Below are 18026 nucleotides of genomic sequence, written 5' to 3' on the forward strand. Positions count from 1 at the left end.
GTAAGTATGCACGCCTTACCTTTCAAATTTACCAACAAGTTGTTTCAGGTTTTATTGTGTAGCATTTGACCCTTTCCCAGACTGTGGGATGAATGTCTGCCGCAGTTACGAAGACAAAACCACACAGGACAAAGATGTTTCACTTTTGTTTACTTTCTCTGAATCTCTCCACTGACTCCTTTTTTCCATCATACCAAATTTATGCTTCATTTCCATAGCGTCAAGCCCTCTGGCATTCTCTATGTATCTGTTCTTGTCTAGTATTGCATCACCCTTGTCCCAATACTCCACCAATGATATTAGCTTATTTCTGCTTCCACTTGGTGCCCACTTCCATACCGTCATCTCTTCATGGAGAACTCTCCCTGAACTGATCCATAAAGCCAATCAATACCTTCTTTGTATCCTTCTGTTACACCAACAAGAAATTGGAAACAGCACTGCAGAAGGGGAAGTATAGTTGATATAAATTTAATAAACAAAAAAATCCAAAGGTTTATAATGTATATAAAAAGGTACACATTTTTGTTACGTTCCTCTTCCCCATCTTTCACATGCTGCTGGTCATAGAATCATAGAAATGTAGGACTGGAAGGGATCTCAAGAGGTCAAATAGTCTAATCCTCTGCACTGAAGGCAGGATGACATAACCACTAGACCATTCCTGACACGTCTGTCTAACCTGTTCTTTAAAATTGCCAATGACAGAGATGCCACAATCTCCCTAGGCAATTTATTCCAGTGCTTAACCACCCTGACACTGACAAAGTTTTTCCTAATGTCCAACCTAAACCTCTCTTGCTGCAATTCAAGCCCATTGCTTCTTGTCCTATCCTCAGAGATTAATAAGAACAATTTTTCACCCTCCTCCTTGTAACAACCTTTTATGTACTTGAAAGCTATCAGGTCCACTCTCAGTCTTCTCCAGACTAAAGAAACCCAATTTTTTCAATCTTTCCTCATAGATCATGTTTTCTAGACCTTGAATAATTTTTGTTGCTCTTCTCTGGATTTTCTCCAATTTGTCCACATCTTTCCAGAAATGTGGCACCCAGAACTGGACATAATACTCCAGTTGAGGCCTAACCAACGCGGAGTAGAGCAGAATTACTTCTCATGTCTTGCTTACAACACCCCTGCTAATACATTCCAGAATGATGTTTGCCTTTTTTGCATCAGTGTTACACTGTTGACTGATATTTAACTTGTGGTCAACTATAACCCTCAGATCCCTTTCCACAGTACTCTTTCCTAGGCAGTCATTTCCCATTGTATGTGTGCGCAACTGATTGTTCTTTCTAAGTGGAGTACTGTGCATTTATTCTTATTGAATTTCATCCTATTTATTTCAGACCATTTCTCCAGTTTGTCCAGATCATTTTGAATTTTAATCTTATCCTCCAAAGCGATGCAACTCCTCCCACCTTGCTATCATCCACAAACTTTATAAGTGTACTCTCTAATGCCATTATCTACATAATTTATGAAGATATTGAACAGAACTGGGAAGGCGCAGACTCCATGGGTTCTCCATGGGAGAAAAATTAGTGGGTGCTTAGCAACCACCGGCAGTGAAGCTCCCCTCTCTCCCCCCCACTCGTGCCCACCAGTGGCCCCCACAGATCAACTCCTCCCCCTCCTTCTCAGTGCCTTCTGCACACTGCAGAACAGCTGTTCCGCGGCGTGCAGGAGGTGCTGGGAGGGAGGGGGAGGAGTGGGGATGGGGTGTGCTTGGGGGACGGGGAAGGAAGAGGCGGGGTGGGGGTAGAGTGGGGTGGGAGAAGGGTGGTGTCTGGGTGTAGGGGTGGAGTGGGGGTGGGGCCTGGGCTGAGCAGGGGTTGAGCACCCCCAGGGAAAACTAGAAGCCAGCGCCTGTGCTGGGGACCCCACTCACTATGCCCTTCCAGCTTGACTGTGAACCACTGATAACTATTCACTGGGAATAGTTTTCCAACCAGTTATACACCCACCTTATAGTAGCTCCATCTAAGTTGTATTTCCCTAGTTTGTTTATGAGACAATATCAAAAACCTTATTAAAGTCAAGATATACCACATCTACCGCTTTTCCCCATCCACAAGACTTGTTATCCTGCCAAAGAAAGCTCTTAGGTTGGTTTGCCATGACTTATTCTTGACAAATCCATGCTGACTGTTGTTTATCACCTTATCTTCAAGGCGTTTGCAAATTAATTGCTTGATTATTTGCTCCATTATCTTTCCGGGTACTGAAGTTAAGCTGACTGGTCTGTTATTCACTGGGTTGTACTTATTCCCTTTTTTATAGAGTGGCACTATATCTGCCCTCTTCCAGTCCTCTGGAATCTCTCCCATCTTCCATTAGTTTTTGAAGATAATTGCTAATAGTACTGATATCTCCTCAATCAGCTTGAGTACTCTAGGATGTATTTCATCAGACTCTGGCAACTTGAAGACATCTAACTTGTTTATGTAATTTTTCAACTTGTTTTTTCTCTATTTGAGCCTCAGATCCTACCTCATTTTCACTGGCGTTCACTATGTTACACATCCAATCACTACTAAACTTTTTGGTGAAAACCAAAACAAAAACATCAGCACATCTTCCATTTCTACATTTTCTGTTGTTATCTTTCCCCGCTCATTGAGTAATGGGCCCACCCTGTCCTTGGTCTTCCTCTTGCTTCTAATGTATTTGTAGAATGTTTTCTTGTTACCCTTTACGTCTCTATCTAGTTTAATCTCATTTTGTGCCTTGGCCTTTCTAATTTTGTCCCGACATACTTATGTTATTTGTTTATATTCATCATTTGTAACTTGACCTAGTTTCCAATTTTTGTAGGACCCTTTTTTGAGTTTCAGATCATTGAAGATCTCCTGGTTACGCCAAGGTGATCTCTTGCCTAACTTCCTATCTTTCCTACGCAGAGGGATAGTTTGCTCTTGTGCCCTAATAATAATTTCTCTGAAAAACTGTCAACTCTGTTTTTCCCCTTAGACTTACTTCCCATGGGATCTTACCTACCACCTCCCTGAGTCTGCTAAAGTCTGCCCCTGAGGCTGCAGCCGGGCTCAGTGCGCCTGGGCTTGGGGCTTCTTCCCCCACGGTTCCTGCCGGGACTCAGGGTGACTGGGTAGGGGCTACTGCCCCTGGGGCTTCTTCTGGGGATGGGGCAACCATTTTTCTTGGGGGCCCACAAATTGGCCGAGGGCCCCTGCTTTAATTTGCCACTGGCCTGGACTAGCAGCTAAGAACCCCTGGTACCTACCCACCTTTATCTCTGGGAACCTCTTCTAGCCCAGCCCTGAGGTCAGCACAGAAGTGAGAATGGCAATCTTGGGATTCCCTCTCTAAAACAACTTTGCAAACCCCCTCCCCCTCAATCCCATTTTGGATTTGGACCCCCACGGTTAGAACATCCTGAAATTTCAGATGTAAACATCTGAAATCGTGAAATCGACCAATTAAAAAACCCTCTAACTGTGAAATTGACCAGAATGGACTCTGAATTTGGTAGAGACCTAGGCCAGTGTTTCTTAAATGTGGCCACCATGGCCGCATGCAGCCACCAGTGGCTTTTCTTGCTGCCACAGCCTTCTGGGCTGTGACTGGGGGGAGGGGGGCAAAGCAGTGGCCCCTCCCCCTCCCTGTTGCTCCTTGGTGTTGTCTGCTAGGACTGCAAGCAGGGGTTGGGCCCCGCCCCCCTCTGGAGGTAGCTGGGGCACAACGCTGGAGGAGCCAGCAGCTGGTGAGTTCCCCACCTTCCCAGGGGTGGTGGGGTGCAGGTTTTGGGCTTCACCCCCGGGGTAGTGGAGTGGCAGGTTCCATCCCCAGGGGTTTGGGCTCCGGCTGCACGGCTTCAGGCTCCATCCCCATCCCCCGGCCACGGGGCTTTGGGCTCTGGCTATGGACCCCCACTGTCTCCCCCAGCCCCCACAACTCCATCACCCCTGGCCCCTACTGCCTACCCCGACCCCCAATACAGGGCTTAATTTGTTCACAGGCTTGCCAGGGCTGAGTAAGTCTTCTGTGCAAAGTGATACTTTACGTTTGTTAATATCACTTTTCACAACGGACTTACTAGTGAGCAATAAATAAATTACGATTTGGACGTGTCTATGTGCATATTTATTTGTTTTTCCTAAAGCTAATTAAGTATTTTTTTAAAAAGTGTGAGAGTGGCCACCAGCAAGAGTTGGTGGCCTCATTCTGAGGCCACCGAAAAATTTGTCCTGAGAACCCTTGCCCTAGGCATAGTGAAAACTTCTTCTGGAGGAGAGTCTGAGCCGCTTTTCTTCATGGCGGCTTGGGGTCTGGGGAGGCGTGGTGCAGCTGGCTCAGGGCTCCTCCAGGCTGGTGGGGGGCGGGGGAGTTGGGGCATATCTGGCTGCAGGGGGGTGGGGGGTGCTCAGGCCTCCGGCCAGCTCGGAGCTCCTCCGGGTGGAGGGGGAGTGTGCAGAAGGGGCAGAGCCAGTGGCTAGCCTCGCCAAAGGGGGGCTCCACCCGCCACCCATGGATGAGTAGAAGATAAACAATGATAAACAAAGACATCTTGACTCCCATCGCAAATACAATATCCAGGCACTGAATTCTAATGTAGCAGGTTCCACCATTAAAATGCATGGAGCTTACTGTTACTTGTTTGTTGATGTAAATTTGAATGCTCAGATGCCCCCTAGGAAATTTAACGGTCCAAACACAGCTAATTAAAGCAGTAACATCTGGTCATAATGAAACAACTTTCCTGCACTCGTGTACTAAATCTAAAAATAAAGACTTTTTTCTGTGAAGTGATGATAAATTTACACACAATAGCTAACCCTGACACATGCCCCAAACTCTCCTGTCTGCATTACTATACACACAGCAATATGGTAGTGCTCACAGATCACATTTATAAGCCACATGAAAGCTGTGGTCTTTGGGAAAGAGATGGATGGGCAGATTTATGTCTCAACAGCATACAGAATACAGATCTTTCTACATAGGTAAATACATTTTCATTTTGAGTATGAAACTATTAAATTATTGTTTTAATTTATCTCATGCATTACTTTGTTTGGAAGGGATACTAGCAGATCCTTAAAGATCTAGTCTATTTTTTATATTTATATCTGATTATTCCCCATATCCAAATGGTTATCAACTTCCAAATTCAAAACAGTTTGGATTTTAGGTTCCAGTTTTGGTCCATCTCTAATTATTATTATTAAATACAACAGGTAGCATTAATGTAATATTAAGGTTGAAATATCCGGTACTCAATCAAGAAATTCTAAAAATTAAAAATGTATTCACAACATTAACTTAGTATGTAATTTTCAAAGGAGTTAAAGAGAATTTGACACCTCATGGGAATAGACTAAGCTGTAAAAGGTAAAATGTGGCCAAATTAACATTGTAGGAGAAACCATAATCTTTTAAATTTCCAAACTATTGACTGTTTGACATTTAAAATAAATGCTGCATTGACACAAAGTTGTTTTTTTTATTTCATTTAAAAATATTAGGTATGATAACAATAGTAATTTATTGGTCTTCTATGGCCACAAAAATGAAAGTCATGGAAAGGAATTAGGGGACATGTTTTCCACCAAATAGCTTTCAGTGCGCTAGGCAGCTTCACTGCTCAGTGTCTGAGGCTATGTCTCCACTACTGCGGTAAGTCGACCTACGCTACGCAACGCAACTCCAGCTACGTGAACAACATAGCTGGAGTCGACGTACCTTAGGTCGAGTTACCGCAGGGTCTACACCGCGGGGGGGTGGGGGGGGGTTCGACGGGAGACTTACCTTATTCTTCTCGTCAGGGGGTACAGTACAGGGATCTATACTGGAGAGCGATCTGTTGTCGATTTGGCAGGTCTTTACTAGACCCGCTAAATCGACCGCTGGTGGATTGATCTCAGAGCGTCGATCTGGGCTGTAGTGTAGACCTGCCCTCCAATGCCTAATTCTGATGGATAAGCCAGAATTGCATTAATGACATATATTGCCTTCCATTCAAGACTATACTCTCGCTTTCCAATTGTCAGGAATGATACATAGTCAATACTGATAACCACAGGTGGTCTCTGCTGAGAATGCCTCGGTTCACACCAGAGACCAAGAAGGAGTGGGGCTCAGACCTAGTAATTATGGCTTTCAAAAAATAACATTAAGAAACAAGGAAGGAGAAATCTGATTCAAGCAGCTGACAACTGACAACCATCCACAAGACTACAAACTATCTGCTTCTGATTTTTAGTTAATTTTTTAAATTAAAACTGTTTTTGATTTAGAGTTTTATTTTCTTCAAAGAACAGGTTGCTATTTCCCACGCCCACATTTTGGGAAGGTTTTCTTTCCTTCCCCTTCCAGCCTTTTTTACTAATCAGACCTGAATTCCAAAGTTTTGCCCCAAATCCCTCCCCAGTACCTATTAGGAAGCATGTACCTGAGACCTCTCTATGAACCCGATGCCTGTCAGACACGTACTAAGAGAAGAACAAATTACATGAAACTTTCCCCTGTAATTGGCTGTAGTCTCAGTGCTCCATTTAAAGTATGCAACGTTGGTAAGTACCCTGCCAGAAAGAAAATGTTTAGTGCCACAACCATTTGGACATCAGTGCTGAGGAGGATATGTTCTGTATTTCACTAGCCACCAAAGTTATATTTGTACCAAATGCTAGAATATTAATTCCACATGGTCCATAGGAAAAGGCCCCAAATATTTCATTTTATTATGCTGACTAAATTGAATCCTGCAGTGTACTCACACCATTCCTCATCACTGATTTGTCCATTCTGTTAAACTGATGCCTGGCCAATACCTATTTTAATCTACACCATCAAGCCAAGGCTCCATACCTTTAGAGAAGAAAAAAGCACTGAGATTTTGCTAACTGGGTTTTCTAAAACATTTAAAAATAATTTTCATGTGTCACCGATTAGTCACGTGATACATGCCAGATACTTATTTAACCTCATCAATTCCTGATATTGTCTGATGAACATCTCAAGAGCCCCTGTTAACATTTATTTAATAATCCTCAGCAGACAGCACTCCCCGAGCATAGCCAAGCAAGTCACAGAACTATGGGAGCTACCAAGAGTCAGACCCATAATAAAGCCCCATACAGCTGTGTCTCTATTGACGTCATAGAAGGGTAATTAACTATGGGGCCCTAATGAATTCCCAGCCGTAACCTTTGCATTCTAACTTTTGCAAGAGGACAATGATCCTTCATCTTCAAAGCCTATTTAGTAACAACGGAGAAGAATGGAGAACAAGAAAGTAGATAAAAACAAATTAGGGCGAGAGAAGAAATAGAGAGCAGGTAAACAATATCACAGCCCTTACATTTTTCAGACTAATTCACTGGAGGACAGATGCTTGGAAAGGGCTCAGAAGGAGAGGGACAAAAATGTGACTAATTAGCAGGCCAGAGTGTGTGCGCACAAACTGGAGGATCCTGGTTACTTGCTTGGCTTTAGTATTTGTTACAACTACAAAATAAATTAACAACTTGCCTTTTTATATCTGACAATTTGTCAACCCTTCACTGGGTTTTCTATTCACTTTTAATGAAGAATTTTACAGAATTGAGGCTAGAGTCCCATGCTAATATCCTGAACTTGAGATAACTTGTTGAAGTAAATTAAATCTATATTTCTTTGGAAAGAATTAGGGGGGCAGGTAGAGTGTGTATTTTTAGTGCTAAATGAGAGACTGACAACACATAAGCTTTGCAAACCTCTCCAGTAGAGCCCTAAAAACACATTTCAATCCTGATTTGAAACACACCTGCTATTCCAGTCCTGGGTCCCTCCATAGCAGAAAATGCCAATCATACCAAAGTAAGACTGATTGAATAATATGAACAAATGCAGAAAATCCGCACAGCTGAGATCCAATAATTTATTTCACTTCTGATCCTAACCTTCAGATTTAAACCCAGGCCCTTCAGGAGACATGCTTCTGTACCATCTAGATCACTCTCCCCTATACAAACTGAATTCTTAGTTGTAATTTGATTTTGTTGAAGTGCCTGTTAGAAAATTATTTGGCTTGCAGACGCCTTTCTCTTCCAAGAGACTAAGAACTCCTTCTGAGCTATGCTGGCAGTAAGCATCCACAGTTCATTATTAGCATTACGCTGTGTGGTGTACTTGCCAGTTTCCATTTTAGGACCAGCAGCTGGAACACACAGATATCTTGCTGTCCAATACAAAGCCCATACAGTACTAAGCCACATATTAAGAGTATTGCAAATATCTAGAGAGCAACGCCCAGACACGAGTGACTTTATACTTATTAGAATTGAAATGTAGATCTGAGGAACACGGTATTGTCAACTGTCATCTCCTATGTTAAACAGCAGCATGCAAACGTTGGTATATTAAATGCTTGAGAATCTTGAGCCTATCTTCCTTTTATTCCATTTAGACTGCAAGCTCTTCAGAGAATCCTATTTTTCTGTAAAGAACCTCGCATACATTTAGCACTATATAAATATCTATTTTTTATTGAGCACCTCCTTGGAGATGGCTGAACTATTTTTATCAAGTTTTCATAAAAATCAATGAAGCATGGAAAACTTCAGCCCAAAAGGCAAACTTGTAGAACAGTTACAATCAAATGAAAACAGGGGATTATAATGGAAAGTGTTAGGCGATTTTATAGATTATAATGGAAAGTGTTAGGCACTACTGCACTGCCTATATTAATAATAGTAGCAGTACTTTAGTACTCTAATGCAAAAGTTGTAGCACTCAGGAATTCTCCATCCAATCATCTGTCCCCAAAATATTTCCTATAGAGGACAAGAAGAATGTTTTACATAGTAAATTACCATTGACTTTCCCTTATCTGGGATGGGAACATGATGACAACCCAGTACTTAGTTCTACAATACACTTCTACTTCAGGGTACCTTGCAACTATTATCTTGCAGGTTAAGCTATATTAACCTAAACTAACCTTAAATTCCCCTGGCTCATGACAGTAAAATGAAAAGTGCACTCAGTATTCGGTTTATAACCTGCCACTTGCACAAAATATTTTTCCTGCTCTGAGCCTTTAATATTAAACTGGGGAAGGAACGCAATTCCCCTTTTCAAACAGGTTGGTTTAACAGACAAAATGGACAGAAGGGAAGAGTCACTTGTTTAATGTCTACCCATTGAACCTCTCCATGAAAAATTAAAATTTGGGCACGAGGGGGATTGGTGAGTTAAACAATAGTCATAATCTTTGGCCCTCAGATCGGAAGCCACTACTTGCTCCACTAAAGACTGAGAACCATCTCTGCAAATCCCCAAGACATGACATACTAAGACTGAGCCCAAGTTTAGGATTTCCAATTGGCACAACAGCTCAAAGACCTGGTCACTAGAACAGGCCAGTTCTACACAGTTTCAAGGAAACATTTGGAACTTTTTAACACTCAGAAAAAATCACATATCCCGTGAAAAGAAGAGACTTCCAAATAGTGGTATTATCTATAGTGCTTTCCCTCCCTCCCCTTTATTAAGATAGCGTGTCACTACAACAAAAACCAGAAACAGACATAAAATATGAAACACTGCTCGCTATTCACACGCAGGCTTAACCGAAAAAGAAAAGAAAAGATGTGGTGCTGCCTGTTTTTTTAAAAGTGTGTCTGGAAAACAATTTGATTCTGTTCCTACAATAAAGTTTAATGTTTTGGATGCAATCACTGCAAATTATGAAGGCTTGGCAAGCTGCTCAGTTAGAACATATGGAAATTCTGTCTGTCAAAGTTTGCTTTCTTCGCTGACTGCCTGCCAATACATTTTTATAACTGTATCACCAGCCAATATGATTTCATTACAAACCGTGATCCAAGACGACACAAAATCACTTTTCTCTTTCAGTCAAGGGTTGTGTATTTTGTACAAATCCCCATCAGAATTAAAACCGGCCAACCCTGCAGTGCCATTGGATTGCTACATTAGAAACCAGTCTAGCGTGGACTGATGGGCACATTCCAAACTGCCTTACTTGAGACAGTAGGTCAGCTCCTCAAGGTAAAAATAAACACATCACCCAGAGGAGAAGAGGAGAGCTTTATGGTCTCTTAACAAGCACTGCATGACTTGCAGACACGCAAACATAGGATGGCCCTGTGGCAAACCAACAGCAGGAAGCTCTCCCACACAGCTGAAACACAACTCAAGACTCAAGCATCTTTTCAGTGTATGCTCATTCAGATACTGTAGTTACAGTATGTCTGAGGGCACCAAAAATCAAAAACAAAAAACCCCTCGAAACCCAAACCTTTAACCATGATGCATCTTTTGCAAGCAGTAACTGCTGAAATGCAAACAAACCAAAGTCCAATAAAAGGAAAAAATAGGGTGCAACAGGCTGCAATGTTGACATGTATAACCTGCCAGCACACAATTCTGTATATAGCAACCTAAATAGACATCAGAGTTTGACGCATTTGCTTTCTAAGCAAATATCACAGCAAGAGCAATCCAGAAAGAGTACTTTAACAACACTCCATGTAGCTCCCTTTGCACTGTTCCTCACAGAAACATGGCCCAGACACTGGCAAACTACCATCATCTAAAGAGATCAGTACTTGAGTCTATTGCTACACCTTCTCTCAAGTTTTCTTTCCCTTCTTATTTGACAATGCTAGGAAGAAACACACTGCAAGACAAGAGGCCACCTCATCTCTCAGTAGTGAGGCAGCACTTCAGGTATATACCGTATACACTCAATCATAAGCTGGTTCGTTTATAAGCCGACCCCCCAATATGGATAAGTAAAAATGGCAAATTTTTATGACCCATTCATAAGCCAACCCTATAATTCAGGGATCAGCAAACTTTGGCTCCCGGCCCATCAGGATAAGCCGCTGGCCGGCCGAAACGGTTTGTTTACCTCGAGTATCCACAAGCACGGAGGTAAACCTAAGTAAACAAAATGTCCCTACCTGCCAGCAGCTTACCCTGACTGGTCGGGACAGCAACTGGTGGGGAAATTTTTTTTGGGGGGGGGGAGAAGCTGGGGGTCAAGGGAGTAACCCCTGTGACCACCCCCCACATGACCCCACCCCTAACCCGGGGCCTCCCCACATGACCCCTCCCCGTGTAACCCCTCCCCGCCCCTAGCCCGGGACCCCCACAGTCTCCCCATCCCATCCCTTCCCACCTTACCTGGGGAGGGCCAGGGGAGGATGTCTCTGGCCTGGCTGCAGCCTGCACCGGCGGGCCGGGCGGCGCAGCCGCAGCCTGCCAGCCCCGGAGCTGCAGCTGCTTCGGAGGCTAGGGGGAGAGCAGCGTGGCCAGAAGAGGAGAGAGACTGGCCCCGCCTCTTCCCTTCTGGCTCGGCTGGCTGCGCTGCCTCTCCTTGCCTCCTCTGTTCGGGGAGGGGCTGTGTCCCGCCTCTCCCCCTCTCTATACCCGTTCATAAGCCGACCCCCCTCTCTGATGCTTCCCTTTTTTACTAAAAAAATTCAGCTTATGAACGAGTATATATGGTAATATGGGAAACTTTACATAAATCAGATGTTTCCACCAAAATAATAGACAACTGCAGGAAGCACCATATAAAGTCATATCCTTGTGGCTACTACCTATGGCATGTGGCCGCACAAAAGTCTTCCGCTGGGCCTTACCTCTTAGGTCTTGTTGTATGCGGGCACCTGCCATGCTCTGCCGAGGCATTCGGAGGGACGTACGTAGGGGAGTATGTCTCTGCTCATCCAGGTAAGCTAGATCCTCTAAGTGGGCTGAGCTGGTGGCTGCCAAGGGAAAGCAAACAACTATCAGACCTGGCTCCAAGTCCTGGTATTTTTATTCATCTAGTATTCTTTTTCACACTAAATGCTCATACATTTATAACTATATTAAATCAGCACAACTGAGATGAAGTAAGTCTGCATGTGATATTATAGATTACGACTTTCGACCTTGAAGGGTCATAAATCATATGGCGGACAAAAATGCAAATGTAAAATATGAATTGAGAAGTTGTATTCATATTGCATAGGCCTATAAGAACAATGTATGTTTCCTTCCAGCTCTTTGGTTTCTTAAAGGTAGAAATCTGCATAGACCATGCATGAAATGAAAGTTTGGAAAACATAGGGCACAATACTTTCACACAGCTAGGAATAATGAGGTGTTTTGGTACCACTGCGCTCATGCCCCCAAGATATTTGTACTGGTTTGGTTTCCTGCTGATGCTCAGAAATGACAAGACAAATAGAAATGGAGGTGCTTATAGCTGCCAAGCCTTTCCTATTGAAAGGATTATTTAATTGCTTGTGCAAAAAGTTTAACAGATAAAGTCAAAGACTCCAGCTATATAACTGGGAATTTAATAATGCATTTTAAGCGAATGTCAACAAATCTCTTCTTCAATTATTTTAGATCTGCCTAATTTGGACATTAACATCCATCTATTCAGACTGTTAGAATTGCTGATAGAAAATTTAAACCTCCAGGCGAAAAGGGACTTGCACAGATGATAAAGAGAAGTAAGTCTCAGTTCTAAAGAAGACAACTTCACTATACCAACATTATTTGTTCATGGTAGAACTTCGTTTGCCTTATAACAATAGATTAAATAGGAGTAATTTATTGCACTCAGTTGAAGGCAACTCCACTGTGTGTATATATGTGGAGGCAATAATGCCGGCTGCTAGAAAATGTATCCCTTACCTTGTGGAAAGTGACAGATAATGCAGCACAGATCATTTTATTTTTTCCAATCTCAAATTAAGAACTAAAAATAGACTGACACAACACCAGCTGGCAATACACCTGGACAATACACCTGGGCTACTTCTGCCAGGACTCAGATACAAGCAAAACTTCCATGAGGCATCATATTAAATACACTGAAGCACTGTTTAAAGAGTACTTTCATCCTGACGTGAAAATATTTATTTTTAGATAAGATGGCCTCCTGCATTACCATGCTTTACAGTTGGCATTTTTAAAAATCAAAATTGTGACATTTACAATGGTTATTTCAATGGTCAGTTTGTTAAGTGTCCATTTCTTTTATGAAGACACCCTCTGGTTGAAAAGATTTATAAACAGTAGTTTTGTTATCAGAGAAGAAGGAAAGCAGGCTTCCACTCACACTGGACTGTAAATGAGCAACAAACGGCAACATTTTCAAAGGGAGACGAGTGATTTGCTTAGCCAAGAGTTAAGAGCAGTTCAGGAAGGAGAGAGACCAACCAATATACTTTTAAAAATATAAACTTGACTGAGATTTTGTATTCATAATCAACAGAGCACCCAAGAACGAGAGTGGGGGGAAGGACAGAAAACCAGAGAGGAAGGGGGAGAACCAGTAGGCAGTCCCATCAGTAAACATTCACACACATTATAAATTTGGAATAAACAACTCCCAGTTTTCACTGAAGTGAAACAACCAGACTTATCATTCTTAGCAAGACTGCATAAATCAGTACATGAAAGAGTAGTTGTGTGTACAAGGAGAGCTGACATTGGGAAGATTGGGGGGAAAAAGAGGTTGTTAATATACTATAACATCTTCAGAAAAGGATGTTTAAGAACTGGCTTATCAATCATCAGGTATTCAGATCACATTTTAATATTCCTTTGCCTTTTTATAACACCTTGCATCCAAGCAGCTCAAAGCACATTACAAACAATAATTTAAAAAGCCTCACCACAGCTCTAACTACTCTCCCCTTTTTAGGGATAGAAAGCTCAGGTACAGATCAGTTATGTGATTCACTCAGGGTCACACACCGAGTTAGTCATTTGTACTAGTCCTGATTCCCATTGCCCTGCTCTAACTACTGCAGATACTGTCTCTCTAGGCACTGTAACCTGAAGCCAAGATCTCACGTGAGACTAGAATCCAAGTACAATGAGCCATTAAGAGATTTACCGTACTTATTTTTCTTTTTTCTTCTTCTAATTTAGATTAAATAAACGGTGCCCACACACAGGCTCTGAATGGCCCTGTCAATTGTCTCAATTTACAAAACCAAAATGCCTTGTGGGTCGGTAGGAATTGACCACGCTTGCCCTGCCTTCCCTCTTTTCACCTGATTGACCATTCTGAATGCCACAGGACCTCCCACTGGCCAATCTCCCTGATCCATTGTGGTAGGGTTACCATACGTCCGGTTTATCCCGGACATGTCCGGCTTTTTGGTAATCAAACCCCCGTCCAGGGGGAATTGCCAAAAAGCCGAACATGTCCGGGAAAAATACCGGCCGGACACTTCCCGTCCCGGGCTCCAGCTGCTCTGCTCCTCCCCTGACTCTTTGGCTCTGTTTAAGAGCCGAGCTGCCCGAGCGCTCCGGCTTCGGGCAGCCCCCTTGCCTCCGGACCCCGAGCCGCCGGCCGGGCACTTCCCCTCCCGGGCTCTGGGGGCGCAGGGTCTGGAGGCAAGGGGGCTGCCCGAAGCCGGTAGCGCTCAGCCAGCTCGGCTCTTAAACAGAGCCGAAGAGTCAGGGGAGGAGCACAGCAGCTGGAGCCCAGGAGGGGAAGTGCCCGGCCGGGGGCGCAGGGTCCGGAGGCATGGAGGCTGCCCGAAGCCCGAGCGCTACCGGCTTCACGGTTTGCCGGGCAGCCTCCAGACCCTGCGCCCCCGGCTGGGCGCTTCCCCTCCCGGGCTCCAGCTGCGCTGGGGAAGCGCCGGCCGGGGGCGCAGGGTCTGGAGGCTGCCCGGCAAACCGTGAAGCCGGTAGCGCTCGGGCAGCCCTTTTCGCGTGGCTGGGAGGGAGGAGGGGGAGTTAGGGCGGGGACTTTGGGGAAGGGGCGTAGTTGGGGTGGGGCCGGGGGTGGGAAAGGGGTGGGGCCGGGGCCCGTGGAGTGTCCTCTTTTTTTATTCTTTAAATATGGTAACCCTACATTGTGGGTATGGCCTTCAAAGATTCCTCTCAGGCGTGAGACCACGCAGACATTTCCTTCCTGCACACATCACCCATTCTTCCCTTGCCTCTCCTGGGTTTTCTTTAGTTAACTGCCACATGTTGTTTGCTGCAGGACTTTCTGTTTTGCTGGAGGTTCCACTAGCAATCTTTTCAGGACTAGGACTTTCCCCTCATCACAAAATGGGCACTAAGTAAATATTGGGTTTTCACTTTCATCAGAGCACACAGAAGGTCTGGTTTAAGGAAGGAATCTGTTTATACTTGTTCAATTGTCACAAGTTTCTGTAGATGTTTACAGCAGGTTAAGTGAGGTAAGGGTGCCGGAATGCCTTCACAGTCGCATTGGCTCAGTGGCCTCTGGCTGCAGTCACTGCTCTGCATTGCACGACAAGGAGCGGGCTTCAGTATCTAGCCCAGAAAGTGGAAGTTCTCATCTAGACCCACATCCCTCACCCGAGGAAAAGTCTGGGGATTCTGGGGGTTCTCTCAGTTCTGATGTCTGCTTGATTTGACAGAAGTGGGCTAGCCTCCTCCTTACGATTAGACCCTGTTTCCATGGCAATTTGATAATGTAACATGCTGGGCTTGCCCTTCTGGCAGAATGGGGAAATATGCTGTAGCTCTGTTCTGGTTGTGTTAGAATGAATATAGTTTTTAATCATATACACACATGGTGTCTTATTTCCTGCACTGTGCGGAGCAATGTATCTATGGTAACTTTAACGCACATTGGCTTTTCCATTGTCCTGTGAGCACGGTTCTTTCAAATGCAGTATTTATCAGTGTTTCAGTTCAGTTTTTTAGTGTAATTTACTCATTATTGTTTAAAATGAAGCACTTTCTGCAGAGATGGTTACCTGCAAACCAACTGAAAAGTAGGACACATAGAACAATGTATGCAACAACCAATCAGACTGGATCACACTGCTATGAAGAAATTAGCACATTTTGCCTGGCAACCAGTAAAGCAGGGCCATTAAAAGCTTGATGTGATTACAAGACACTGAAAACACATACAGTACATTTCATCTGACCATTGAATAAATGGAGTACCGCCGAATTTTCCTGGAAAATACCAGACCCCAAAATGATTCTGTTCTGGTGACAACAGAAACCATAGCACTCTTGTTTTATGATTACCAAGAAAAGTACTGGAATGGATTACATTTACAAATAATCCTGTTTGTTGTAGATTTCATTTGTTTCTCATTGTTAACCAGTGAGTATGATTTGAAACTCATTTTTATATGAACAAAAACAAGAGTTGACGTTCTGCATAGTGAAAAGCTAGGAGCTGTTGGAAACAAGACTTCTGAGAAAAACAATTGTGGGATGACATCCAGGAAAAAGAGCTCTCATTTTTTATTATCATGTGCCCAGTACAGCATTCAAACACTCAACATGTTTTTTTCCCCTAGAGTCGTTTCCCTGCTTTTCACACAGAGATGCTATATTAAGGCAAGAAGACTGATACTGGAATTGATGCCTTTTGCTGAATGTTTACTTGAAGAAAATACTGCAGACCAATCCAAAGGGTTACAGACTCTCACTTAAATGGTATTATTGGGCGGTTCCTTGATATCATCACACACTTTAAGACAGCTGAAGCACATGGGCGGCATTTCAGCAGGAGGAGGAGCTGTGTGAGATCATCCATCATGTGGATTCCAAACTAGAGAGTCAGTTTTGAATAGGGTTGCCAATTTTGGTTGGACGTATTCCTAGAGGTTTCATCACATGACATAATCTTTAATTAAAGATCAATCTTTAATTCCTGGAGACTCCAGGACAATCCTGGAGGATTGGCAACCCTAGTTTGACCCACTTAGGGCTAGTCGGCACTACAAAGGCTTTGATGGTAACGCGGTATCAGCAGAGCTCCCTACTGGAGATGCAGCACAAATCAGGAATAAGAGTTCTTTTGCTGGTATAGTTAAAACACCTTCCTGAACATCATCACCTATACTGACAAAAGGCTCTTTTGCTGGTATAAGCTACATCTACACAAGGGGTTTTCACCCCTAACCAGCATGCCTATATGAGCAAAACTTTGTCGTGCAGACGTGGCCTCAGATGTGGTGGCATAACCTCCCAAGCACAGAACTAAGGTGGCTCTCTAACCCAAAAAGGTTTTCATGCCACTCCTTTATATTGGGACAAAATCCTCTCTCACCTGGACCATAATCATCCTACTGACTCTACTCTTGTTCAGATAATCATTTCCATACTTCCTATTAATTACACAGGAATGGAAATCACACTGCTTGCTATTCAGGATTTTGAATATTTTGTTTGACTTATTTAATGTGTTCATTATTATTTTAATTGTTTAGCATCATAATGGTCTCAGCTGGAGAAGTAGATGATAAACGAAATTATTACAGTTGAGAATATTTTATTCAATTACTTAATATTAAGCAAATAAAATTACAATTTTAAATTTAATTAATTAAGTAAGTAAATGTCTCCTCCAGAGTTCCTGTATGGGCTTGAACAAGTTATTTCTGTGGGGAAGTACTTGCGCCCAGCTCTCTCAAGTCCAGTGCCTTGAACACAGGAGAACATGCTTTTTCCTCATCTCAGAACACAAAAAAGGGACATTCAATTAAATTGAAAGGCAGCAAATTCCAAATTGAGGAAGAAATACCTTTTCATACAATGCATGGTTAGAATGTGGAACTCATTACCACAGGATGTCATTGTAATCAAGAATTTAGCAGAGTTCAAAGACATGATGCTATAGAGCTAATGATGACAAAAATGTTGAACAGGGTGTCAAACCTCATGCTTTGGGGCTTAAACTCATCTCTAACTATTAGGCATAAGGATGAGACTTTCAGGGGGTGCAGATTCTTCCATAACTGCCTACTGTGGTGTTTCTTGCATCTTTCCCTGACACATCTGGTGATGGCCAATGTCAGAGACAGGAACTTGGTTAGATGGACCATGCTAGATGCTCTTATGCTAGAGTTCTTCTTCAAATAAACAATTGGGATGGGGAAATGAACACTAACAAACTTACCTATTTTTCTTTAACCTCATTCTTGGAAGTGGCTGAATCATTTTCACTGACACTTTCCAAAACATTTCAGCTTGAGGCAGAGAACTAGCATGTAAATTTTCAGTCTGAATGATTAGAATTTGACAAAGTTATAAGC

The 18026-nt window shown here is 43.2% G+C and overlaps 1 protein-coding gene across 1 annotated transcript in view; it reads right to left on the reverse strand.

The window, feature by feature from the left end:
* The window catches only part of TANC2 (tetratricopeptide repeat, ankyrin repeat and coiled-coil containing 2), a 513617-nt gene that overhangs the window by 107124 nt on the left and 388467 nt on the right, over window positions 1–18026 (reverse strand). Inside the window, exon 10 of the mRNA XM_065422604.1 lies at window positions 11616–11741. Coding sequence (XP_065278676.1) covers window positions 11616–11741 — 126 coding nt within the window. The remainder of the gene's footprint in view (window positions 1–11615; window positions 11742–18026) is intronic.

The sequence above is a fragment of the Emys orbicularis genome, chromosome 25 (assembly GCF_028017835.1).
Source record: "Emys orbicularis isolate rEmyOrb1 chromosome 25, rEmyOrb1.hap1, whole genome shotgun sequence".
Lineage (NCBI taxonomy): Eukaryota > Metazoa > Chordata > Testudines > Emydidae > Emys > Emys orbicularis.